At 44.6% G+C, this 27483-nt stretch overlaps 1 protein-coding gene across 2 annotated transcripts; it reads left to right on the top strand.

Moving 5' to 3' along the window:
- The first annotated feature begins 2 nt into the window (after positions 1–2).
- LOC126518053 (uncharacterized) lies at positions 3–27029 on the top strand. Of its 2 annotated transcripts, XM_050167911.3 has the most exons (15): positions 3–175; positions 314–422; positions 3906–4047; positions 8541–8601; positions 9424–9536; positions 10407–10534; positions 11345–11505; positions 12853–13093; positions 17944–18209; positions 18721–18987; positions 19714–19822; positions 21316–21566; positions 22056–22158; positions 24677–24737; positions 26823–27029. In XM_050167911.3, the coding sequence occupies exons 2-15, from the start codon at positions 329–331 to the stop codon at positions 26866–26868; spliced, it is 2043 nt and encodes a 680-aa protein (XP_050023868.2). In that variant the 5' UTR covers positions 3–175; positions 314–328; the 3' UTR covers positions 26869–27029. The 2 variants fall into 2 exon arrangements, with proteins under 2 accessions (XP_050023868.2, XP_072141782.1); XM_072285681.1 differs by lacking the exon at positions 24677–24737.
- The last annotated feature ends 454 nt before the right edge of the window (positions 27030–27483 follow it).

Genomic DNA, 27483 nt, shown 5'->3' with positions numbered 1-27483 from the left:
GCTTGTCCACTGGTCTGGACTCTTGCTGGTATGGAAAGGAGGCATTTGAATGGACATGCCGTAACGCCGCAACCTCTGGCAGTTCGCTCAAGCGAGTGAAAGTTGCGATTTAGGTACTGCGTACGCTGTATTCGCCTACCGAATTTCGGATTAACTTTTCAATTTAGCATCTTAGGTAAGTCTCTCTCTGCGTTCGGCGCTAAAACGGAAACTTCCATGGTGCATGCCGCATGCAACTTGATGTCCGGTGTCACAGCCTCCCGTGTCAACAGCCGAAACAACTGATGTCTTCCCATTTTTTGCTCCTTACCAGAATCTCGTATCCACGATGAACCACAAGGACATACCAAAGATGTCCGTGACCGCGCAGTTCGACGATTTCTGTCGAAGATTCACTGGCGATGACGACGAAGTATTGAGCAGTGAGTTTCGTGTGCCTTTTATGCAAGCCGTGCTCGTTTATTTTATTTTATTTTATTTTATTTATCAATTATTTACCTAATTTAATTTCTCTATTGTGTAGCCACTTCCCCTTGTGGATATGTATACCATGCTCAAAATGACAACATGAACTGATACGCATCGACGAAATATGTAAACATGAATTGCTCAAGTCCGAACGCAAAACTAGCATGTGTGGTTCATTATAAATGGAATTAAATAGAAAGAGAACCAGTGCCTAATGCTCCCATTTTATTGTTTAGGTTGGCTAATTAAGCAGTTGCGATCGACATATGACTATGAAGTACAGGCGATGTTTCTTCAGGTTTTGTCGTCTTCTTGCTTATGGGCCTTCAAAACGCATGTCATAAATAAAGCGACTACTAGCATACGCTGCCCAAGCTTAACAGCATTTGTAGAACTGACTTTTTCTTGTTTCCTTTTTTTTTTTTTTTTTGCATTGTATGGGCCGTTATCAGTGCAAGTAATGTGCACAAGTTTTAACTCTTAGGATTATTGTCTTCATAGCAGGCACGTACCCGGGGGTGGGAAGGCCGGGACTCCCCCCCCCCCCCCCCAGATTAAGCGGCATAACCGCCCCCCCCCCCCCCCCCTCCCCACGCATGCCACCACTCCTCGCACACATTACTGAAGCGCTGACAAATCAGTCTATTTGACGGTCAACATTTTGCTGCCGAGAGCTGTATATTACTAACCTTACATAGCTTTTTCCCATCCATCAACAGAAAAATCATGTGGGCCGATTCTGGTGGTAGTGCAAAAAGGGTCCAAGCTCGATGGCACATACCCCTGTAGGCTAGGGCACCTGTAATGCACCCTTCGAAATCTTCGGTATGGGCCCACGTATGGGGAGTGCTTAATGCCTGCTTCACCTCCGCCGCGGGTCTGCCTGGCATTGCACTACCGTCGGGCTGACCCACGGTGGAGGCGAAGTACTTCACTTTTCGTTTGAGAGCTTTAACTGTCGTCAGCTCCCGCTGCCATTCCATCTTCACAGAGTGGAATGGTTGTCAATTTTTTCGCTCCTTTTAGATGGCGGTAGTTATCGGCATCTCCTGGGCTGTGACAGCCAGTTTTCTCATTGATTCGGTGCCCGCGCGATTAACTCGAGATGAGTTCAGTTGTCACTATCCGTTCAACGATCACGCGTATCGCTGTTGCTTTGTTAGTTCAACCTTCTTTGTTTAGACTGATCCAGGGACCAGGAAAGGGATTTGGTTCATAGTCAGCTATTCTGTATGCTCGTGGAACGAATTGCGGCTCGAGAAAACGCCAGTTGCATTTAACTTTTCCTTTTGCTTCATTACTTCCTCGAGTGACGGCTCACCGCGACGCTGGCAGATCCTCAGATGCATATGCCCGCGACATGGCTTAGATAAGGTGGAAAATAAAATAGTGCAACACAGTGTCCATCATCAGACCTTGCAATAACCGTTAAAACCATAAGCAATATGATTGTCACCCGTTACCTCGTCTGGCTTTTCCCTAATTGTACAGCACTTTTCAGTGCAAAATTGGCAACTGCTAAGGGAGAGAGCCAAGGCAACAGCTAAACAGGAAGGAAAAGCAAAAATTAACAAATTTAACCATTGTTTGGGAAAATATTTATGGATCAACATCTCTTTATCTAAAAAAGGAAGTAGAGAAAACGCCGCCGCAAGTGGAGAATAATTCCGTGTGTTTTGAACGACGCTTCTACATTTATCAGTTGAGTCACCTGACGTAGCCACTTCTCTGCTGTGCTAATGTAGGTGTTTTCATAACCTTCTGCGGTTGGCGCAGTACGTCTAGAACCGCAGCGCCTGCGCTCTATGCAGTTGTACGGGACTGGTGACCATACATCGTTACGCAACTTCCCAAATAACAACACGAGTCGGTTTTGTCACATAAATTGACAGAGCAGTAAACGAGGAATCCAAAAGAACTGTGATTGTTCCTCAAACATATATATTTCTCTATAATTCTTCCAGGGCTAATTCAAAATGCGCTACTAGAAATCTTTATTTTATACCTTCGTTTACGTGTTCTTGGCAGCATTCTTCCTGCGCTTCTGTCATGCGCGAGTCCATTTGATGTGGTTCTTTGTTTGCCAAGTAAAGGAGAGGTGTATCTTGCAGGCCCACCTGTGAGGCACACCTTATTTCAGTTCTCTTTTGTAGGTTTACGTGTCTTTATGGCGAATGGTGGGCATTATTTACATTTTTACTAGTAAAGCTACCTCCCCCCTTCTCATTTGGATAGAAAGAGTTACCTTGGGTTGACCTCCCCCCCGAAAAAAAATCCTGGGTACGTGCCTGCTTCATAGCTATAGCATTGAAAGCTCCTTAGTAGACCTAGCGAGAGTCCAAAGGAACAGCGGAATGCCGTTTATTCTGCAGCTTCGCAATTGCATCTGATGGCCTCAAAGATATTTATTGATACACGTTCCCACAGTTTCTCTCTGGTCGCCTTGGCTCTACGTTTATGCATATTTTGCCAGATTTGGGCATTCTGCCACTAGCTTTTAAGTACCTGTCCTTCCTAAATAAAAATAATCAGATTTCAGGATTAATTGATGTGCATCCTTAATGCCAGAAAGCCAAACCACTATTCCATGTCAAGGAAAATTATAACTTGATCACCATTATTTATGGCGAGCGCATCTAGTAGACCCTTCTGTAGCGCTAGTGCTCGATTACCCTCTACTTTCTTTCATCTTCTTCTTTTTTTTTAGCAGTGCCATCATACCAATATTTTTTATTGCTACCCAACATCAGCAAACTTAGCTCTATGTAATGATGTCACAGTAATGTCAATGGCTCCAGGGGCAGCATTTCAAAACCAACTTCAGTATTAAACTAAAATGTGTTATCTAAGTGTTTGCAAATGTTTGTGCTTGCTAAGTGTCATCCTTTCATTGTGAGAAGCACTTCGAAAATGTTTGTCAGCATTTATTTAGTAATGCGAAGGACTTCATGAAGTTGTACAAGATTGAATGCTAAATTGGTGTTCCCTTTAAGAATAGACCCTAGTTAACAAAGAGGCAAGTTGACTCTGAAGTGCGACAGATGTAAAGTGCATTTAAAAACCTTAAAGCAGTAACTGCAGTATTAAGAATGCTAATACACTTGTAGCATTTGTCCTGTCACCCTTGTGTTTCTTGTTACAGTTATTGCTTTAAATATAGACCAACTAGCCCAAGAACAAGTTCTGCTAAAATGCATCAAGTGAGCAGTGGTGGGAGTTGTGGATTGCCCAGAAACACTAATAAACATCGATTTAGCGCATAATTTTCTAATAACTTGAGTTGCGCATCCGTTGTGTATGATAGGAGCTCATTGTCAAGCACTTATATGACACTTGTCAAACGTCACAGGGACATCTTATGTTGGCTAATACAGTTTTTTTTTTTTTTCACAGCAGTGCTTGAAAGAACTGTGGAATTTTTTTCCCCCTTTCCGTAGCAATGCTAGATTTTGTGAGGAACCAGGAAGTGTGCAGGCAGAGATGGGAAGCAGCAGAAAAGTGTTGCAGCAGACTCGCGAAAGACAACGAGTCCCTGGTTCTGGTGAACTCGGAGCTTCAAGCAAAGCTGCGTTACACAAGGTACAGTGGAAGAGCGTGTTCATTTGGATCGTTTGGTGCATCTTTCGTTATACAGCAGAATTTTAACAGTGTAACACAGGACACAAAGCATCACAAAAGCATGGTTATGAGCTGGTCTCAAGCACCCATTCGAGCACTCTGTGGAACAAAGCTTTTCGGCACAAGTTGACGGGCTAAAACCTGCTGGCTATCCGGCTGACGACCTATGTAGCATTGGACTATAATTAGCCAGCGAAATTAAATATAGTAAAAAACAGAAGAAACCATCAAGGACTGCTGTTATCTCCCATGTACACCGTATGTCCCACAACATAATAAAATTTGCTGCAATGCTTGGAAAAGGGTAATTTTCAGACCCTTAACTAGCTTGGTGGAATAGACAGGAGAGTAAACCAAGAACAAAACATAACCAGCCCTATTTTAAGAAGCATGATTGTCATTTTGTTGAGCATCCAGGTTTTATGCATTTCGCTCATGCGCAGTCAGTTACATTAGGCACATCGGAATATGTATATAAACAACCACCTACATGAAAAGGTGGCTTCAAAAATTTGGCCCTTCAAATTCTTCACAGGGGGGCATGCTCCCTCCCCTTGTGCTGTTGAGTGCTAGATAGACTAAGCTATTGGCAGCACAGCCATAGTTTGTGTGTGTGCGCCAGTAGTATCTGTTACGTCAAGACAGCCATGATAAGTTTTCGTGACGTGATGAGTCTCCTTCCTTATGACTGAAGTAATGCTGCACTTCGTGCGTTTTAAACTGGCCACATTAAAAGGTTGTGTAATTAATTATTTGTTGTGCTCTCAAGGATTTGAGGGTCCATAGCCTAATTACTGAGTTGGTGGCTATCGAGTAATGCAATGAAAGCAAGACAAAAATTTTTCTGTCAGTAATCCTTTAATAGTCAAAGAACAATGCTCTGTATGCCACCTGCATCAGGCATTTTCATCATCATCATCATCATCATCATCAGCCTGGTTACGCCCACTGCAGGGCAAAGGCCTCTCCCATACTTCTCCAACAACCCCGGTCATGTACTAATTGCGGCCATGCCGTCCCTGCAAACTTCGTAATCTCATCCGCCCACCTAACTTTCTGCCGCCCCCTGCTACGCTTCCCTTCCCTTGGGATCCAGTCCGTAACCCTTAATGACCATCGGTTATCTTCCCTCCTCATTACATGTCCTGCCCATGCCCATTTCTTTTTCTTGATTTCAACTAAGATGTCATTTACTCGCGTTTGTTCCCTCACCCAATCTGCTCTTTTCTTATCCCTTAACGTTACACCTATCATTCTTCTTTCCATAGCTCGTTGCGTCGTCCTCAATTTGAGTAGAACCCTTTTCGTAAGCCTCCAGGTTTCTGCCCCGTAGGTGAGTACTGGTAAGACACAGCTATTATACACTTTTCTCTTGAGGGATAATGGCAACCTGCTGTTCATGATCTGAGAATGCCTGCCAAACGCACCCCAGCCCATTCTTATTCTTCTGATTATTTCCGTCTCATGATCCGGATCCGCCGTCACTACCTGCCCTAAGTAGATGTATTCCCTTACGACTTCCAGTGGCTCGCTGCCTATTGTAAATTGCTGTTCTCTTCCGAGACTGTTAAACATTACTTTAGTTTTCTGCAGATTAATTTTTAGACCCACTCTTCTGCTTTGCCTCTCCAGGTCAGTGAGCATGCATTGCAATTGGTCCCCTGAGTTACTAAGCAAGGCAATATCATCAGCGAATCGCAAGTTACTAAGGTATTCTCCATTAATTTTTATCCCCAATTCTTCCCAATCCAGGTCTCTGAATACCTCCTGTAAACACGCTGTGAATAGCATTGGAGAGATCGTATCTCCCTGCCTGACGCCTTTCTTTATTGGGATTTTGTTGCTTTCTTTATGGAGGACTACGGTGGCTGTGGAGCCGCTATAGATATTTTTCAGTATTTTTACATACGGCTCGTCTACACCCTGATTCCTTAATGCCTCCATGACTGCTGAGGTTTCGACAGAATCAAACGCTTTCTCATAATCAATGAAAGCTATATATAAGGGTTGGTTATATTCCGCACATTTCTCTATCACCTGATTGATAGTGTGAATATGATCTATTGTTGAGTAGCCTTTACGGAATCCTGCCTGGTCCTTTGCTTGACAGAAATCTAAGGTGTTCCTGATTCTATTTGCGATTACCTTAGTAAATATTTTGTAGGCAACGGACAGTAAGCTGATCGGTCTATAATTTTTCAAGTCTTTGGCGTCCCCTTTCTTATGGATTAGGGTTATGTTAGCGTTCTTCCACGGTTCCGGTACGCTCGACGTCATGAGGCATTGCGTATACAGGGTGGCCAGTTTCTCTAGAACAATCTGCCCACCATCCTTCAACAAATCTGCTGTTACCTGATCCTCCCCAGCTGCCTTCCCCCTTTGCATTTCTCCCAAGGCTTTCTTTACTTCTTCCGGCGTTACCTTTGGGACTTCGAATTCCTCTAGACTATTTTCTCTTCCATTATCGTCGTGGGTGCCACTGGTACTGTATAAATCTCTATAGAACTCCTCAGCCACTTGAACTATCTCATCCATATTAGTAATGATATTGCCGGCTTTGTCTCTTAACGCATACATCTGATTCTTGCCAATTCCTAGTTTCTTCTTCACTGTTTTTAGGCTTCCGCCGTTCCTGAGAGCATGTTCAATTCTATCCATATTATACTTCCTTATGTCAGCTGTCTTACGCTTGTTGATTAACTTCGAAAGTTCTGCCAGTTCTATTCTAGCTGTAGGGTTAGAGGCTTTCATACATTGGCGTTTCTTGATCAGATCTTTCGTCGCCTGCGATAGTTTACTGGTATCCTGCCTAATCGAGTTACCACCGACTTCCATTGCACACTTCTTAATGATGCCCACAAGATTGTCGTTCATTGCTTCAACACTAAGGTCCTCTTCCTGAGTTAAAGCCGAATACCTGTTCTGTAGCTTGATCTGGAATTCCTCTATTTTCCCTCTTACCGCTAACTCATTGATCGGCTTCTTATGTACCAGTTTCTTCCGTTCCCTCCTCAGGTCTAGGCTAATTCGAGTTCTTACCATCCTGTGGTCACTGCAGCGCACCTTGCCGAGCACGTCCACATCTTGTATGATGCCAGGGTTAGCGCAGAGTATGAGGTCTATTTCATTTCTAGTCTCGCCGTTCGGGCTCCTCCACGTCCACTTTCGGCTATCCCGCTTGCGGAAGAAAGTATTCATTATCCTCATATTATTCTGTTCCGCAAACTCGACTAATAACTCCCCCCTGCTATTCCTAGTGCCTATGCCATATTCCCCCACTGCCTTGTCTCCAGCCTGCTTCTTGCCTACCTTGGCATTAAAGTCGCCCATTAGTATAGTGTATTTGGTTTTCACTCTACCCATCGCCGATTCCACGTCTTCATAGAAGCATTCGACTTCCTGGTCATCATGACTGGATGTAGGGGCGTAGACCTGTACAATCTTCATTTTGTACCTCTTATTAAGTTTAACAACAAGACCTGCCACCCTCTCGTTAATGCTATAGAATTCCTGTATGTTACCAGCTATATTCTTATTAATCAGGAATCCGACTCCTAGTTCTCTTCTTTCCTCTAGGCCGCGGTAGCACAGGACGTGCCCGCTTTTTAGCACTGTATAAGCTTCTTTTGGCCTCCTAACTTCACTGAGCCCTATTATATCCCATTTACTGCCCTCTAATTCCTCCAATAGCACTGCTAGACTCGCCTCACTAGATAACGTTCTAGCGTTAAACGTTGCCAGGTTCATATTCCAATGGCGGCCTGTCCGGAGCCAGTGATTCTTAGCACCCTCTGCAGCGTCGCAGGTCTGACCGCCGCCGTGGTCAGTAGCTTCGCAGCTGCTGGGGACTGAGGGCCGGGGTTTGATTGTTGTGTTCATATAGGAGGTTGTGGCCAAGTACTGCACCAGGGTGGCCAATCCTGCTCTGGTGAGGGAGTGCGTTACCGGTTCTGGTCACCGGGATCAGGCCACACTCCAGGCCTTTTTGTGCAATTTTATCAACACGCGGATTTTTTTTTTTTTTTTTTTTTTTTTTTTATCCGGTGGAAAATTGCCGGCACCGGGATTCGAACCACGGACCTCTTGCACGCGAGGCGGGTGTTCTACCTCTACGCCACCGCTGCGGCTCAGGCATTTTAGTCAACGAAAAAACAATGAGGCAGCCAGACACAACATTAGTTTGCTAAATAACGTATATCACTATAGCACAGTTCATTGTTGCTGAAACTCTTCACTCCCAATTAAATAGTGTGTTGCAGATTGTGTTTATCAATGCTTACAACATTGCAAGCCAATTATATGCTGCAAATGTATATGTACGTACAGTCTTGGCATGGCAGTGATATTCAGTTGGTGGTTCTGCCGCTCTATCGCCTTTTAGTCTTTGCTGCTTTAAGAAGTGAATAAAATATGTTTTTCTGCAGAGTTCTTGTGTTTGTGTTTTTATTTCCTAGGGATGTGCTTGAAAAGGAGGTCCAGAGAAAACTGAAATGTGAAGCGCGCCTGGAAGCCCTGGTGAGCTGACATCTGTCGATCACCAAAACACCTACAACTATAATATGGGGAGCGTTTGCACTATGGCACCTGATATTACGTGGCCACTTATTTTCTCTGTAAACTTTCTGCTCAAATACCAATGCAGTGGTGCTCATTCGGCACAAAAAAATGTACCGTTCTATAAGTTTGCCATAACCAGGCCTGAATGTAACAAATTACATGTAATCAGTTATTTGCAATCAATTGCTTTTTTTCGGTACTTTTGTAACTGATCGATTATGTTTATTTTGCTCAGGAACACTGACTGTGATTCAATTACTTCTTTTTTTCCTGTTGTATCATCTGTGAACATTGGGGTGCTGAAAGCTGATGAACAAATCCTACACCTCATATACTGTAGTATCTACTTTTATGCATGACACAGCATGTCTTACCTTTAGACTGAACACCTCACATTTACAGTGTGCCATGCAGTTGACAAAAAGAGTTATAAAATCTGGTAGTTCAGGCCTTTCCTGTGAGAAGTCTCTGGGAATCGCCACAATGCCTTCAGCGTTCTTGTGAGCTCACGTGAGCACCTATTTGGAATCACTAGAAACAGTAACAGCACACGTGCATTGTTCCACACTAGAAGAATTGGCCAGAGAGAAAGTGTTCCCATGCCTCAGTGGAAAGGTGTGTAAGATGCTGTGAGATAAGTGTGAAGCTATCTCTAATTGATTGATTGATTGATTGATTGATTGATTGATTGATTGATTGATTGATTGATTGATTGATTGATTGATTGATATCCACAGCTCCGCCGCTTGATATACCTGTTCTCTCTTCTGCATTGTGCAGCAAGCACAGCTTGACCAGGTCCGCTACTGCGTCTTTGGCCAAAGCTTTGAGAACAGGGAGCACCACATGGTCAGGATCTTGAAGAATGTTCTCAGTCAGGATAATTTTGTGAGGTAAGCCATTCGCAAACCACTAACAGACCGGGAAGCAATAGACTTTGAGTTGTCAAAACGCATGCTTATTCTAAGAAACAGGAAAAGAATAGGCGCTAGTTGCGAGTGATGTTCTTACATGTCCGGTCATTTCCTTACTTGTTATTGCGTCTTTTTCGTTGAATGAAGTATGTACTAGCTAGCCCAGCAACAAGTACTAATGATTGGATTTTCTCACCTGGAGAGCCCCCAAATATTTTTTCTAAAGTAAAATTAAATTGAAACTGAAATGTGACTCAGCTGTTGCTTTGTATTTCTCCTGGGCTAGCTACTGAACTTAAATGTGAAGAAGGCAAAGGATCTGTTCAGATCAAATGTATAAGAGTGTTGTAACTCATGCTAGGTGGTTCAGCAATGGAGTGGCCATGTAAAACAGGTGAAAGCAGTCTAGAGGAATTAAGATCCACTTGCTAAATAATCTGACTCTCAGCAGTGTTGCTAACTGTTGAATCTTTAAGTAAGCTGTACCTGTAGCAGTGGCTCAGTAGCTGCGAATTCTGTTGCTGAACACAAGGTTGCTGGTTCAATTCCCACCTGTGGCAGCCCTGGTAGGAGAGCAAAGGGCAAAGTTCATGTGCCAATTTTTTGTGTGCACATAGAAGAGCACCATGTTGTCAAAAAAATTGGCCTGGAGCCCCTTACTACGGCATTTCTTGTTTGAGTTTGTTTTGGGTTGCGCCTCTACATACAGTTGCGCCTTTCCAGTTTGTTTTGCCACATAATGAAAATTGCTTTAGAAATCTTTTGCATGTAGCTGCTGAGAAATTAGGGCATGTGTGGCCATGAGACAAAAGTAGCATGGAAGCTTACCTGTACTTCTTTATTCTGCAGCACCATGGTCGACAAGTCAGTGCAGTCTGTGCTCTCCCCAACAAGCACCACCTTCTCAAGCCTGGCACATCATAGTGAAGACCTTGCATCGAGGGAGGTTAGCGGGGATACTCGCCACATATTGCTTGGTATGCAGGCGACACATGCTCCGCTTCCTTTGGCAGGAACAAGGCACCTCTCTTCTGGGCAAGCTCTTTCAGGAGCAGTGCCTTCTGGATCTGTCTCTTTTAGGCCAGTCTCTACTGGGCCGCTCTATTCTGGAGCTACTGCTGCATCTGTTCCTGCTAGACCAGCCCTGCCTGTAAATGTACCAGTGGTACAAGTCCCTTCTGGTGCTCTTCCTTCTGGCGCTGCCTCCTCTGGTGTTGTCTCTTCTGGACCTGTCGCTCCTGGACCGGCCCTGCCTATATCTGTGCCCGTGGTACCGGTCGCTTCTAAGGCTATTCCTTCTAAAGTTAACTCTTCTGGAGCTGTCTTCTCTCCTGCTGTTTCTTCTGGTTCTGTCACTCCTGGACCAGCCCTTTCTGGATCAGTACCAATAGTACCAGACCCTTCTATAGCTATTTCCTCTGGAGCTCCCACTTCCGAAGCTGTGTCCTCTGGTGTTGTTTCTTCTGGATTTGTCACTAATGGACCAGCCTCACATGGATCTGTGCCAATGGCACCAGTCACTTCTGGAGTGACCTCTTCTGGACATGCCACTCCTGGATCACTTTCTTTTAAGCTGGTCCCTCCTAGAGCTGCTCCTACTTACTCTATTTCCCCTGGACATGCCCTCTCCAGTTCTGTACCTGTGGAATCAGTCACTTCCGAAGCTGTCTCTTCTGCAGCACATGTTCATGCCACGTCTGCTTTACATGCCGGATATGTCAATGCCAGATCCATCTATACCGGATCTGCTCGTGCTCGATTTGTTTCCAATGGGTCTACTCCTGCAGGCCCGGTTCCTCTTCCATGGGGTCCTGCCGGGCCTGCCAGCACTGGGCCGGACCCTTGCGGATCAGCTCCCCCTAGACCTGGGCCCATTCCTTCGAAACCTACTGCTGCTGAACAATGTACTTCTGGACTTGGCCCTGCTCCTGCCAAAGTTCACTTTGAGGTTTGTATATTTGTGTTGCAAACAAGATGCCTCAGCCGTAGAACTACTAGAAGGAATTCTGGTGCTAGTGTCTGTGAAAGCTGCAAGCATGGTTAGTACGTGGGTATGCCCGAACTTCATTGTTGTGGCTTCAAATGGCTTTGTGACTTCGTAAATTGTTAATTTGCAACGAAATAACTTCTAACTGCAAGAGTTTACAATAATTCTGCATGTTTACGCAATCTAATGGTTTTCTGCACTTAAAGAGTATAGGATTGCTGCATAATTTAGGCCTATGAAGGCAGATAACAGGCATTAAATAAAATGGCCAGAACTTTTAAAGCCACAAGCATGAAGGTAAAACATCGGTGTACTACCATTCCCATGTTCAGAACGATTGCCATGCCAGAGTTTATTACTCTACTTTTCATTGATATTGTACAAATGCAGAATAAATGCGAGTAAAGAGATATTCAGTCAATTAGAGGGTTTCCTGCAGAGCCTAGTCACTTGGTGGTAGACACTCTCTGCCTGTAAGTTCTCTCCTGTCCTCTCTGTGTAAAACAGACATACACGGCATTTGGAGTGCTACATTGCCCTGGTAGATGCCAACAAGATTTATTTCAGACGTTTGTAACACTGGGGGTGCGCTATGAGTCATGCTGCTCAGCCTGGAGTCACACGATGTGGCTTGTATATTTTGTTCGCAAACACTTACTATTATGCATCATTCGAAAATCAGATAGATTATATGTATATCTTGAGAACTCGCAAGAATTATGTATCATTGAGATTCTACTCTACAGTATTGTCACGGTGGTGCTGAGGTGCGCTCACAGCCAAGCAGGCAGGCAGTGACAAAAGGACATCATTTATTAGGCAAACTTGTGCTGGTGGCAGCGATAGCAGGAAGAAGTGCATGGGGTCCCAGCCAGGACTCTTGGCTGAGACTGAATTGACCGAAAATTTTAATTCACCAGAGTCAAATTAATGGAAGCCTACTGTATGATGTCACAAGTGCATTCTTGCACAAGAACAGAAACATAACAACAAAGTTGTGCAATAAACGCAAATAATTGAGACTGAATGAAACTCGTGACAATATGCTTTGGTCACTTGGCTGGGCCACTTATTTCAACACGGGTCTCCACAAGTAGCCGATAATTTGAGTTTTTACTGCATCTCTCTCTCTCTCTCTCTCTCTCTCTCTCTCTCTCTCTCTCTCTCTCTCTCTCTCTCTCTATCTATCTATCTATCTATCTGTCTATCTATCTATCTATCTATCTATCTATCTATCTATCTATCTATCTATCTCTCTCTCTTTCTCTCTCTCTCTCTCTCTCTTGCAGCTCTCTCTCTCTCTTGCAGCTCTCAGGTTCTCAAAAGACAAGCACTTGCAGCGGTTCCCATGAGACCAGTGGCCGTGGTGAGGTGTTTGCCACGACCATGACTGTGGTGGCAGGGGAGCCTGGTTATGTAGCAACAGTCACATCCCAGATGGAAGGTAGCATCAGCAGCAGCAACTCGTCTCACCAGCGATTTCGGCGCAGTCGCAGTGGGCCAGCCCTGCTTGTTCAGCACTCCCAGAAAGCCAAGGAGAAGGTGGCATGTAAGGCTGCATGGCTCAATATTGCCATTTGTTGGGCGTGTTGGTAAACTGAAAGCATATTTAGCACCAGCAAACAAGGACGGAAGGGAGACGACACCACACTGCGCTAACTTCAACAACTTGATTTTCACAAAATACACATATATAACCGATACACAGTGGCGCCACCTTATCCAAATCTTACTCATCCAAAAAAGCCGTCTCTTTATCTAACAAGTCGACTGAATAATAAGTTTGCATGCACTTGCACATCTCTCCCTGCCCGTGTGTCTGGGTCCCAGAACTGGGGTTATGCAAGCAAGGACAAAGATTAGTTAAGGTCTCTGAGAGAGGGCTTCATCCTACTGTGGGCTTATGTTATACAGTCGAATGCACTCATAATGATACCAGTTTTAACAATATATTGGTTATAACAGTGAGAAGCTGCTGCACCGCCAACTTTTGTATGTTTTCCATAATGAAATAACCCGCGTCCTACAATGCCCCATTGCCTCATTATTGGTTATAACGATGAAGTCTGGCGGCTGCGTGTCCAAGCCGAAAGGTAGTGAAATGCAAAATCCTTAAAAAAAAGAAAATGAGAAGTTCGAGCTGCTGCATGATGGGCTGCTCCAACAGCCGCCGTGTGCTCATTTTCCAGCCGTCTCTGTGTGCCTCTCTCCCGTTGCCTTTCCGTTGCCCTACCATTGCCCTACCGAACACAAATGGGCTGCGCCCAGAGCTCTATGCCGCCCCACCCTACAAAACGCGAATGGACTGCGCCAACTGCGCTGCTCGCAGATTGCTCGCATGCTGCTCGCTGGCTTCTCATTCAGCGCAGTTCTGTAAACAGCTTAATGGCCCGCATTCGTCTTTCTTGGCTGCATCGAAATCGTTCCTGGCCACATGGTTTCTCAGCCTCGTTTGACCAACAGTTTGACTCGCTGCCGAAACGGAAGATGGCTGATCCGCCCGCTGGTCATCGGCAAGGCGCGACGTTGCTGGTGAAAAGAAAGCGCACTGCTATAGATTTGGAAGCTAAGTGCTTCTAACCGATGTGGCGATCGTGGTGAGTGTGCTTGCATCAGATAGTGACGGCGACAACGACAGCGACGACGCGGTAGGGCAGACTGCCTCAACGTTGTCCTCACAGGAGGCCCAGCAGATGATTCAGTCCCTTTGAGGCTTCGTTTTCGCGAGGTACCTTCCGCTGCACTACGTGGAGTGCCTGGATGCCTTGGAGAAGGATGTCGGCAAGCATGCAAGGCTGACGAACATAGGTGTTCTCGTGCAAGCCAACGAGAAGTACATGGCGAGATGCTTATGGCGATCTCGCCTCTGCGTTCTTCTGGATTTCTCAAGCTGGCAGGCTGCCACGGCAGCCTTCTTGCAAGTTTTTAAAGGCCCCTTTTTAGTCCACCAAAGCAATGCCTCGGCAGTGCTCGCATATTGCTTGCCACCCGCGACCCCTCTTTACAGTTGTATATAGCAGTGCCATTCTTTTAATGCCGACAGCCGCTGCTTGTTACACGTGATCAAAGCGCCCAGGAAGCAGTTAAACGAGTGAACACAATCAGCAGCTGGATGGAAGAAGGTGCTGGGGAGAGGCACTGGCCTCCCCGCCCGCCATTATAGCTTTGTTACATCAGCTCAGCCATCCCCCTATTTTGATTTTTTCATGCAACCCGGTTATAACAATGGAATTTTTGTGGCACTTGAATATTGTTAGAAGTGGGTTTGACTGTACAGTAAAACCTTATTTTAAGACCTGTACAGTAAGACGTTCTGAAAAAAAGCATGAGAAAAAAAATTTACTAACCCGGAAGACATAAGACCCGAATGCACTAAAACATTTGGCAGACTCAACTATAGCCGACGTCTAAGTCATGTAATGGGCTCAATTGACAGCAGCCACCGCAGACAGACCTCCGCTCATGCAGCACGTTGTTTTCGTGTATAGTATTGTGCAATGCGCTCACCGCATGCCATCGGTGAACAGATGACGGCACACTCCTGTGGTGCCATCTGGTAGCGGTCATTGCAAGTCTTGCACAGCACTGTGCTTTCCGCCTCATGGTTCCACTGCACTCTCCTCTCCACTTTCCTCCTCATGCCTCTTCGCTCTCACCAATTTTTTCATCCCCTACTGCACACTGCATTCACTCACATCTTTCGCTGTGCTCGTTAGCTTGGTTACACCGTAGGACAACGCCGACACTCGGCACAGGGATGGGCGCATGAGAACGGCGCTCTAAAAAGAAATTCGGTGGCTATTTAGCGGTAAGTGCGAGAGAAATGCCTTAGCATTATGTCACACCTTTATGAAGTACAACATAATAAAAGGTTTTATATCAAATAAAAGGCTCTAGCAACGTAAGCCATAAAGGCTTTAAACCACGTTCGCCACACTATAAAGTGTTGTTCAGGAGCTCTCTTGACACATGTCCTGCCTCTTTGAGGAGGTGAGTGCGACTGATGGTTGTTCAGAGCAGACCACACCATGAGTTGCACTGTGTACATGCGGGGTGTTTCACGAACACTTTCAAAAATTTTTAAAGGTTGCCTGTGGCAGATAGCGCAATTCTAGTTTATGAGCCAGTCTACTTGAAGCAGCAGACACTACTTGCAAAAGAAATCGAAATGCGAAATTGACTAATTAACATTTTAGCTAATTATCTGATGACCCATATTGCAATTTCCAAATTTTAGCAGTGGACTTCGCAACTTGGAACGAATTCTCAAGACGACACCAGTTTTGAGATTTAAATTCCCAAACTTTGCGGAGAAATGCATCGGCATTCCAGTTACTTGTGTGCTTCAGTGCATGAAACGACATTTTGTTAACAAATTAACTGTAACGCCAATGTATTTCTTCACAAAGTTTGGGAATTTATATCTCGAAATTGGTGTCATCTTGAAAATTCGTTCTAAGTGGATCCGCCTTGCAAACCCCACGGCTAGAATTTGTAAGTTGCAATATTGGCCATGATGTAATTAGTGAAAACTTAATTAGTGGATTTTTATTAATTAGTCGACTTTGTGTCTCAATTTTTTGTGTAAATATTTTCCGCCACTTCGAGTAGACCAGCTCATGAACTAGAATTGCACTACCTGCCACAGGTAACCTTTAAAAAATGTTGAAAGTGTTCACTGAAACACCCTGTATATATAAAATTAGAAATTCAACGCTCATCTGGTCTTTCAGCTAGAAAAATGGGCAAGGGTCCAAAACGTGTTGCACAGTAGAAGTCGTATTTCCAAAGTCAGCTTCGCCACTTGTTTTATGCAGTACAGCCACGTTGCAGCTTTACCGCAGTACAACCGCGTTATGCGGTGAAGCATACGACTGCTGTGAACATGGTTTTGTTTTTGTATCAGATAGCACTGGCCCAAGCAGTTCTTGTATGAATTTTCTTTGGAAAAAGAATGTGCATGTTAGACTTCGGTAAATACTGTAATAATTTATTATGAGCATCTTTACTTTAAGATCTTCCCACTACAGGCCGAAAATAGACATTATTATGGTAGATTACACATGTTTGACGCATTTCATGTACCCTGAGCGCCGTCAAAACGGGCACTACCATTGTTAAAGTTGCCACTTAGGTTACCGTACGGAACAGACGTGTGTGTGGTGACTAGTCAGGTTCGAATTATCCCACAAAGGGTAATTTCAGGATCAAAATAACAAAAGTGATTCCAAATAAACGTATGGTGTTGAATGGGACCTTCGGTCAACATCGAATTAACCCAAAAATCAAATGAACCAGATTTGAATTAACAGAAGTCTAGTAGTAGCACGTCATTTAAGAGGATGCAAGCGAAGCAAGACTGGTTAAATTGGTTTGGTTCGCCTAAACCAAGGCAACAAATTTGTTGGCTGTCTAAAGGCGAGGCATCCTTTTTAATGTCTGAAAATTCATGAACAGAAGTTGTTTGCTTTGCATGTTCACTCAAGAAGTGGTGTGCCAGCTCAGTGTTATTATCTCGTGTTCGAAAAGAAACAAATATACGACTTTCGAATAGTGAAATCTCGAAAGGAATGCGAATCAAATAGCGGACTATTTCTTATGTAATTGAAACTTCATGTATTCACACACCGCTATTCGAAATGCATGAGCTGTCTGTTACCAGGCCTGTCCCAACTCCCTTTCAGTGAAGCAAAGCTTTCTTTGCCTACTTCTATGGGTTGGGCATGTTGTTGTCTGTCTCACCTGATAGCATCAGTGGAGGGTGATTTCGCTGCTAGTCAGCACTCTGCTAGCTGACAGCAAAGGTTAATATTTTATGCCCGAAAAAGGAGCCCACACAGTTATTTATTTGCAGCCATATTTGCTGAACCATGGTTTTCAGTGGGACAAAACTGGCTGGAGTTGGGTGATTATGTTTAGTCAAGCAGTCTTGGTGGCATCTGAAAACATTGACAGTGGTGTTTATGGAGGCGCTGTGTCGTGTTTCTGCAGAAGAATCTGTGAGGTTGGCTGCCATGACCGAGGAGGACTGCAGGATATGTTCAATTCTGAAATTCACTGCACGAGGTGCGGTCATCCTGTGTGCCATCCATGGCTACAGATACGTCTGTGATGTTAGAGTTTCTCCAGGACACTGTCTGAAGACACCCAACATCATGCACTCAGATTACAAGCGCAGGAAAGCTGCAGCAGCACTCACTTCACTCTCTCTCTCTTTTTTCCGCTCCGAATATTGGGCTGCCAATTTGTGGTTGCTGCTTTCAAAGGAATGGGGCCCTTACTTGAAGAGCACACAATTTTCTATGCACATGTCCCGTCTGAGTACACGCGCTTCTTACTCTCCATTTATTTTTTTCCTTTGTACTGTAAGTTACTCTCTTTTGTGCATCACCTGCTCAGCTGTGCCTCGATCAAACCCTGTGCTGGAGGAGAGTGGCCTGGAGGAAGAATCGGGTTTTGTCTCGAGGCTGGAACGCTTGGGGCCCCAGAAGAGCAGCACCCCTGTTCCTGACACATTCCAGCAGCAACAGCCACACACCTTCATCAGTCGGCCCGCCGTCAACCCCGAGAACTGCACCGCGTGCGACAAACGCATCCGTTTCTACAAGGCCTCGTTCCAATGCGGTGCCTGCGGCATCGTCTGCCACCCGGAGTGCAAGAGCCTTGTGAGTGCAACTCCGCCATGCACGCAGCTGTAATGCCACCTGTGTGTTTGCCTGCAAAGCATTAAAAAAAAAAGTTTAGGACTCTTTTTTTTTTTCTTTCTGAACCAAACTAGGTTGCTGCAGAAGGTGTGGTTTCTGAGTGCCATTAGCATAGTGAAGGTAGTCACAAATAGGCTTGCAAGTACGTGGCATTGAAATGTGTATTAACCATGAAAGAAGAGTACATTTTAGTGCAATAGCAATTCTGGGACACTTCAAGCAAATTTCTGCTGTCACTCTGAGGTTCAAGAATAGAGAAACAAATTCAACAAGAGCGGGTATTATTTATTTATAAATTGTTTATCACACCCTGAGGCTTGTCAGTATTTTTTCCGGGGCTGAGAGGTCTAAGACCTTCATTTAATGTGAAGAAATAAAAGAGTCCAAAATATAGTGTCAGTGTCCTTTCCTTTGCCAATTCAAAGAAGGAACTTGGCACAAGAGCCTGATCCCTTTGTTCCATCTTGAACAGGTTCCTCTTCCATGTGGTCTTGGAACACCACCTCCGGAGGCCAGAGGTGCAAGTCACAGTGGGGCAGCAAAGAGCAGCCCGGGTTTCCTGACCGACTATGCGCCCTCCAAGCCACCGTTTGTGCCACCTCTGGTGGTTCACTGTATTCGGGAGGTGGAGCGCAGATGCCTCCAAGAGAGGGGGCGGCTCTACGGTTCAGCAGCGCCGCCTGAGGAAGTGGACGCGCTGCTTGGACAGTTTTCGAGTGGCCGAGACGTGCCTGTTCTTGTAAGTGCTGAAGGGACATTCTGTTAACAGGAAGTCAGAGGCATTGTCGTCACTGAAAACAGTTCGCAGCAGCACAGATGTCATGGGATCTTTCAGCGCTCGGCGTGTATGCTCACACTGATTCCCTGTTCATTTACCACCACCGCTGTCAACTAAATGTTTAAAGGCACCCAGACAAATATTTTGACAGCTCGTAAAGTAGTGCAGTGAACAGTGGCAAGCTGTGCAGACAGACTGTACATACTATAAGGGTGCATTAAGGTGGGACTAGGTTGTACAGGTTGTGGAGGAACAACACTGTGTTGTGTTTTGTTTGCTTATGCCTTTTTTGATCGCCGTAGTTACTAGATCATGTTTATTAGCTATTCATACACAAGAATTATGACTAATGTGACTGTTTGACTGCTATATTTAGTTGAATAACCTAAGGACACATGCAAGAGCTTTGTGTCTCTCCACATTAGATGTGGAAAAGGAAACAGAAGTCCAAAAAAGAAATAATTACCAAAAGGTTGCCATGAACACTAAATAAAAATCTAAGGCAAACTCAAGGCCATCCATTTGTGCTACTCATTGCCATTTAAAATGAACAAACTGAGCCACCAGAAATTATTAGTATTTTATGTATGATATATGCTGGGGACAGTCCACAATTATAAATTAAGGCTGTAACTTAACTACCAATATTCGAGACTATTTCCTTTGCTTTTGTCTTTGCCTGTTCAGAGTGGTCAAAGCTTGCCAGTGGTGTGCGGAGCTCTGATGAAATTCCTGGCTGCCCTGCGGGAAACCGTTATCACCAAGTCGGTCTGGCCGTTACTCGCCGAGGCTGCTGGTAAGAGATGCTTCTGCCTCCCCGTCGTGCCTGGCCTCTCCAACTGCTTTTGTGATTTGCACTCGGAGCACATCTGCAATGACAGCAGGTGACTTCTACCAACCCTCCTTTGTATAAACTTCACTTAGCATGATCAAAATTAAATCGTGGAGTTTAAAACCCCGGAATCGCACAGTGGATTATGAGGTACGCCGTTGACGAGGGCACCAGATACACGGGTGTTTCTGTGGCCGCCCGTCCAAATGTGGCTGCCGGGACTGGGAATCGAACCCGCGACCTCATGTCCAGCAGCACAACGCCACAGCCACTGAGCCAGTACAGTGGGTGTGCTCAGCGCAGTCGGCCCCGTCCAGGTTGTGCAGAAACACCACTGTGTTATGTTGTGTGTCCTTGGTTAGCCTACGCCTCTTTTTAAGGCGAGAGCCTTAAGTGGCTCATATTCCCCAATGGCCTTCGATTCCCCGATCGACACGTCCGATCCAGTTGTAAAAAAACTTATTATCATCAGCAATGGCCCATGCCTCCCTAAGCAAGTGAAAAATTCAATAGCTAATCCCTCTTGTAACACAGAGGCTACAAGCACTCAGCAAAGTGAAGCGTACAGTGGATACATTCATTGGAATCACGCATACAACTTACAGGAATGCGGCTCCTGTCGAGTTGTACAAAGCAAAAAGAATGTGACCTTCTCAATGGCTCATACCCCCTAAGGCTGAGGCTACAAGCACTCAGCAAAGTGAGGCGAACAGTGCATACATTCATTGAAATCACCCGTATAACACACGGAACAGCTTACTTTTCAATCCCCTGCTGAGCGGATGCAACGTAAAGTTGAAGAGAAATGTCGTCGGCGCGAGTCTGACCCCGCTATACAAGCGCACGAAGCTGCAGCTAAGCGTCGAAAACGAGCCGAAAAAGCTGAACTGCGCAAGCAGCAACGAAAAAATGCGAGACGCCGCATTACCAAGTGTGCAGCAGGCTTTCATCTTCATGTGTTACAAGAGTGTAACATGCTGCTAAACTTCTTTTTTTTATTTTTGAGGCTGCAGTATTATGACAACTGGCATTCCTGGATAGACCCAGCATTAAGTCTGCCATAGAGGAAGAGCCAAAATTTTTAGTGTCCACTGGCATACAAATAATGACAGTTTATTGTGTTAACTGGACACTAACAGTTTTGGTTCTTCCTTTTTGGCTGTATGCAATGCTGGGCACATCTAAAAATGCTGTCTGTCGTAGTGCTGCAGAAAGTGTGATCACCGGATTATATTTGCTAGCTGTACATAGAGAATGGTGACCTTTTGGTTGAAGTGGAAATTACTGACAGCACTGCAGTGTACTGTAATCGGGCACTGTTTCTTTTGAATTTTTCACAAATAGAAATAGTGATTGCTGCATTGCCTTTACCAGTGTGACTAGTGTAAATGCCATGACCTGTGATACCATCTGTGAGGCCACAAACCAAACTCATTGGTTCCTAATTATTGTTGTAGTGACAGGTGACGAGGACAAGGAGAACCGTGCGTGGAGGCTCCTAGACGCAACACGACGGCTGCCAGCTGCCAATCGCGCTGTGCTGGCAAGACTACTGGTACACCTGAGAAGTGTGTCGGCCACGTCGCTTGGCAGCGATGGCCGATCTCTCGACGAGCTGGCAACTGTGTTTGCACCCGTGGTGGTGGGCAGTTCCGAAGACAACCCACCCACCGAGGTACAAGAGCGGGACAGACCCCTGCGGGATCTGGTGAGATTGTCACTGCGCGTCTTTTTAAAGGGTTTTAAAGGGTCGTAATTTCTTTCCTCTAGTAACTAGCCTTTTCAGTGAAATAAGTGCAAATTCAGTTGCAAATGAGCATTTCACAGGTATTAATGAATGTATGTTGCTATTTGATGTCCCTTCAATCCTTTCAGGTTCGAAGACGTAAATATACGGCACCGCAAAACGTCCCAAATAGTTAATGCTGTGTATTTACCACGCCATCTGTACGTTTGAAAAATATACCCATTTTTTAACTCTCTGTTGCCCAGCAAGTGCTGCTGCCCTGTGTAGGTGCAAGATTTTTTCTTTCTTTCTTTCTTTCTTTCTTTCTTTTCCCCCCTTTTTTCATGCCATGGTCCCTTGGTTTTAATTCCACAGCTTCTTTAAGCTGGTGCATCGGCAACCTCTTGCGCATCTGCGCGGGCCTGCAGCAATTACTTTTGGTTAGCGTTTCCTCCTCTTTCTTCTGCACAGATTATGCACTGCCTTCTTGGTGTACCAGACGTTTATTGGACGGACAATGCTGCTCCTGCGAGCTCTGACCCAATGGAAACGGTGCAGCAGGAGACAAGGCCGGGTGGGTGGTCACGAGTGGCTTGCAAAATCAGCTTTGTGCTGGTTCCCGGAATGGTACCACAGCATTATTTCGTTGCTCAACTGTTCTTTATTCTCACCTGACGTGCTGATGTATGTCGATGGGGGAATCACTTTAGCCATTGACGACAGACAAGCGGGATCATTTTGGGATGTGCTTATGACAAAATTGTCTGGATTATTTTGATTTTACTGTGCCAGTGCATATGTATCGTTGCCTAGAAAACCGAACGAGACATGTTCACAGGAAGATGGAGGCTTGAAGTGATGAGCAGTGGTCGAACAAGGGCAGTCGCCGGAAGCAACATTTCAGCAAGGGGGTCTTGTCTACATCAGCACACTTTGACAGATGCTGCCCTTGCTTTTTCGTAAAATTTATTAATTCTGGCTTGTTTTACAATTTTATGACTGTTTTGTGAAGATTATAAAGAAATTCTGTTGGTGGAAAGTTTAACTCCTACCATACACTTGGAATTTTACACATTGTTAAAGACACCAGAGGGGTACCATCCTTGCTCTGACGAAAACCTGAAACGGGCGAAATCGGTGACAGTAAGATCACTGAAAAATGTAACAAACTGTGTTGCTTGTCAGTTTGTACTGTTGCAAGTTTGTTGCTGCTTGCTTGCTGCAGCTAGAGATAAAGCACCATTAATAAAGTGCATTTGTGTGCCACAAAAGATTTGTCCTTGGGGCAGATGTTGAAAAAAAAAATTTTTATAAAAGAAAGGTTGTGCTATTTACACTCTTTCTTTCCCGTATTGCATCCGTAGGATTATCAATAAGACAAAAGATTAGGACCCACGTACCATAATGTAACAGCTGGTGTAAAAGCCAATTACGTGTAAATGAAAGTAAGTATTAAAGTATCCAAAATGCAAATTTTCTGTAAGAAAACATGTCATTTGAGAAGATAGAATTGGGCACGATAGGCTTGGAATTCTAAGATGTGTGCTCGGGTTGGTAAGTATGCACTCATCAAAATGTTGGCTTCAGTGACATAATCTGTGGCCCTGATAAGGACAAGTTTGCTTGTCGAAACGTCAACTCCAGCAACATCCCTTGTTCAATGACTCTCAACCAATTCAAGTCTTCATCCTCCTGTGATCACCTCTCTTCTTTAATTTCATACGGTGCAGTTTCTCTTAATGCTGATTTTATAGATACATATTTGCCTCTCTTTGAAGTGACGGTATTATTGTTACACGCTATTTCTTCCATGCAGTTTTCAATCTTTTTATTGTTTCTAATATTGTCCCAGTTGTTTAATAGCTATAAAGCAATGTTTGTACGACATACTATGTCCATGTTGTAATGCTTTGTTTCTGTTCAGGTTCAGCTTTAATTGATACGATGTGCATTGAAGTAGGGCAACTTGCATGCCATCATGTAAAGCCCTTCTTTGTATCAAGCTCGCAAGTCTCTGTGGAGCTGCAGGTCATGCCTTTGGCGTAGAAAACATTTCTAACAATGTTTTGTAAAAATGGGGTTTGAACTAGCTGTGGTAATATATATTCAGTTAGGGGTTAATTGAACGTTCAGCTCTGTCCTCTTGGGATTCAAGTATTGCCTTTGCATTTCTGTTTGTGGCCTGAGTAGGGCAAGATCTGTCCCAACGAAATTACAGGAGGCAGAATACAATATGCTACTTCTTAGTCGCAGAGGAAGGAAAAGGACTAGGTGGCAGCGTCACGTGACATTTTTGAAGCCTACTCACAAAAAGAATATATAGTAAAGGCTGATGAAAAACAGGCCCTCACCATGTGATAAGCAGGTCGTAATTTCTAGCCACTGAGCGTGCAGAGAGTATCGGGGAGAGAAGAGCCGAGAGCTGGGTGGTGAGTGCTAATCATGACGAGGGCATCACTAAGAGCTACCACAAACCAAATTATTGCTATGAAATATCCGGCAACCATGCAGGTCCTATTTCCCAAGAGTCAGCGCACAGATGGGCCTTGAAGGAAAGGTGTCAGAGGTTGGCTTGCTGAGGCTAGCTGCTTAACATTGTGTGTGTTAGTGTGTGTGTCCCTCCCCCCACACTACTCTTTTCTCTTTGCTCTTTGTTCTTATGCTCTCGGATAACTTTCTGTGGCAGTGAACGGAGAGCTACAGGAGCAGAGCATGTACTACTGCACCAAATATTCTATTAGAATTTCACAGCGCGTTCAGTTTCTCAAAGCAGACACCGAACCATCCTAGTTTCCATGTATGGCGGTTTCACATTGGCCTAAGCGCAGAAAAGAAAAGCTCGGTGAAAAAGGAAACACTCAGTGGTATATTTCATCCTATTTTGCTGCTGTAAAAGAAGATGCCTATGTTTTCTCTTCCCCAGCTTACACTCGCATGTATGACAATGTGGCATTATCTTTGGGAACGCTGTCACTTGCGTGCACTTTGTTTCTGTGGCTTTCCCTTCGTTGTCACAAAAAGTTGTCTGCGAGTACAGTTAACCAGCCATTTTTGTCTTCATTCAGTGCATTTGTTTGGTTTGCGTGGTCCAGGAACGACAGCAGGTGATTGCTGCACAGCGGGGTGGAAGGAGGCCATCAAGAGCAAGCTAAGGCAGGCCAACTTTTTGTGATAGCATCCGTGTGCAGCGTGAAGAAAAATTGTTGGCTTATTGCTAGTTTGTCACCTGGGCTCTTGTAGCTAATGCAACTAAGGGCCTTTGTATTTTCGGTTAAAGAATAATGCTGGGATGGCGACTGTCATTTGACACGGGCTCTGTGACTGTCTCAATCGAGGTAGACAGACACCCGACGACTGGTCCAGACACAGCTCTGCTTAGTTTTGGCAATCGGAAGGAATAGCACATTCAGCATGATATGGCCAATAATGTTGGTGAAGATGCAGAAGCTTGTTTTACAAATTAGAAAGAAAAGAGATAATGGCCAAGCTAGCAACTTATAAATTATTTTATAAGGAATTTTTTGAGCTATTTGACAGCCTCACAAGTCAGTTACGTAAATGAAAGAGCACGTATAAATATGGAATATGAATCTGTACGTTTATTTGATATCATGTGACAATATTGTAAATATGTCAGTCTTATTAGGTCAAATGTGTTTGATAAACTGAGGGAGAGACGTGCGTTTCTCAAGCTTGCTGCAGGACGCTGCCTCGCATGTCCGGTCTGGCAAGCAAATTTATCAGCTGTAGACCCATTTCAAGATAGTGAAGGCACCAAAAACAGTTACTTCTTGAGTGCCATTTCTCATTGCAAAATTAGAGGTTAAAAAATTTGTACGTAATGTCCAGAACGTTTCTGAAAGGTCTAACTAATGTAATCGAAGTTTCACTGTGCAATTACAGTAGAACCTCGTTAATACAATCCCATTTCAATTGTAGCTTCCCCACAGCACTCGCCTGCCCATGTCACGTGAAAACGCCGTCACGCACTCACTTTCCTTTTCCGGTACCAGCAAATTTCCTCACGAGCTGTCGCACATCGCATCCACAGTTATCGCGGCCAATGCTTTTGTAAATAAGGATCTTCACCTATTTGTTTCAAGGTGCGTGTAGTATAGTGCCGTTGTAAACCTACTGGAGGCAATAGTCTATAGCCCAAATGTGCCTCCATTCCCTGCTACAGGCAGCATAAAGTGAGCATCATATTTCACTCTGGCAGCATCATATTCCGGCATTGCCCGCCAGCCCGATTTCATTTTCCCGTCGCTGGCTTAAAACACATCGGAATAGCAAAACTACAAAGTGCTTCTTAGCTTTTGCCCCACTAGCTCGACATGTGTCAACATTTCCTGTTGCAACAATTCTTGCCGAATGAGCGCATAAAAACTTCCCACAAAATTCCGTGCCCAAAGAAGCTGCTGACCCAGGAGGAATTCGAGGAGTGCAAACGTAAGCTTGCCACAATAGAAAAAAATGACAATGCGCGTCTCGGACCGCTTGGGCCCCACTTGGGACCGCTTGGGACCGCTTGGGTCTCATGGTGCAACGATTCACGAAAGGCTTTGCATTATGGAGACGTCAGTTACAGTTGACTCTGCCAAATTTTTTAGTGACTTCAGATCATATGTTCTCTCGCTTGGTACAATGTTTCTCATACTTTTTTTTTAGAACATATCAACGAGGTTCTAATGTATATTCTGGGACGCAAGTCACCTTAATTCGTGCGTGTGTCTTCCCCCTTCCCCGATAAGCAGCACTTAAGGCTGGGATGGCGCTTACACCTTTTGTCACCCATAGTCCCACATCTGAAAACCCTGTGGCCTGTCTAAAATTCTCTGCTCCAGTGTCTACCAGCAAACATTCACTACCTGTGGGGCTCTGCCTGGGAGTGACAGCTACTCGAAAGAAGATTCTACAAGTTGCCTAGCTACGAACAGATCAGACAGTTTTCCAGACACTTTGCTAGTAGTGTTGGCTCATGTAGGGTAGTTTGCCAAACCTCTACTGCAATTAATGCACCACGAGAGCAGGACTGCATGCTTTCTTTTAAATACTCATATATATCGCTAGCCAAGCTGTTCAAATATAAAAAAATGTATACTGCCCATTTCTTTGTTAACGTTTCCTAACGCGCACCTCACAGTGTGCACCATTAAATTCTCAGTTAATGGCTGACCAAAGCATTTTGTCTGCTATATTTTAGTGTCTGATTTGTGTTCTGCCTTTTCTTTTTTCCAGGCGATCGATTGGCGTGGGCTCCTTGGACACTGGAAATAGGAAGTGACAGAGCCACACAGTGACGTTTAATGGCAGTCTTCTCCCTTCCACACGAGCACAGTTTTGCTTTTTATTTATTGACTTAACCGCTATATTTTAACTTATACGAAGCCTGTACAGGCCAAGAGATGTGATACGCCTAGTCAATAAACCATTTTATAGTTTCCAGAGGTTCCTTTACTTTACAAAGAATTACCCATCTGGTTCTCCTGCACATTTTCATGGACAAGAGCATGCTGTCAGAGATGTTCTAAACTTTCATGATTCCAGTCATTCAGGTCCCTTCTGTAGTGTCATTGGCACAAACAGAAAATCTTCTTACAAATGATCGGCACTGTCTTACGTGCCTGAAATCTAAGATTCAACAAAAGCTCCTGTCAGCGATGATCCTTGGCAGATTTTAGTAAAAAACACAGACACGGACCACACAAAACTCTCCACATTTAAAAGAAAGCGCAAAAGACGTTTTCGGCACCCATAAAAAACCTTGTTCACACTGGTGACAGCAGAAGTTTGTATAGTGAATATGGGTCACACAAAGCTCCCGCAGCCAGCACACATAAGCAGTCAGTAGGATGCCGTCACTGTCTGCACAGTCATTTCAAGATGTAATGATATCAGA

This window comes from Dermacentor andersoni, chromosome 11 (assembly GCF_023375885.2).
Source record: "Dermacentor andersoni chromosome 11, qqDerAnde1_hic_scaffold, whole genome shotgun sequence".
NCBI lineage: Eukaryota > Metazoa > Arthropoda > Arachnida > Ixodida > Ixodidae > Dermacentor > Dermacentor andersoni.
The sequence above is the reverse complement of the archived record's forward strand: the minus strand, read 5'-3'. Positions and strand labels throughout refer to the sequence as shown.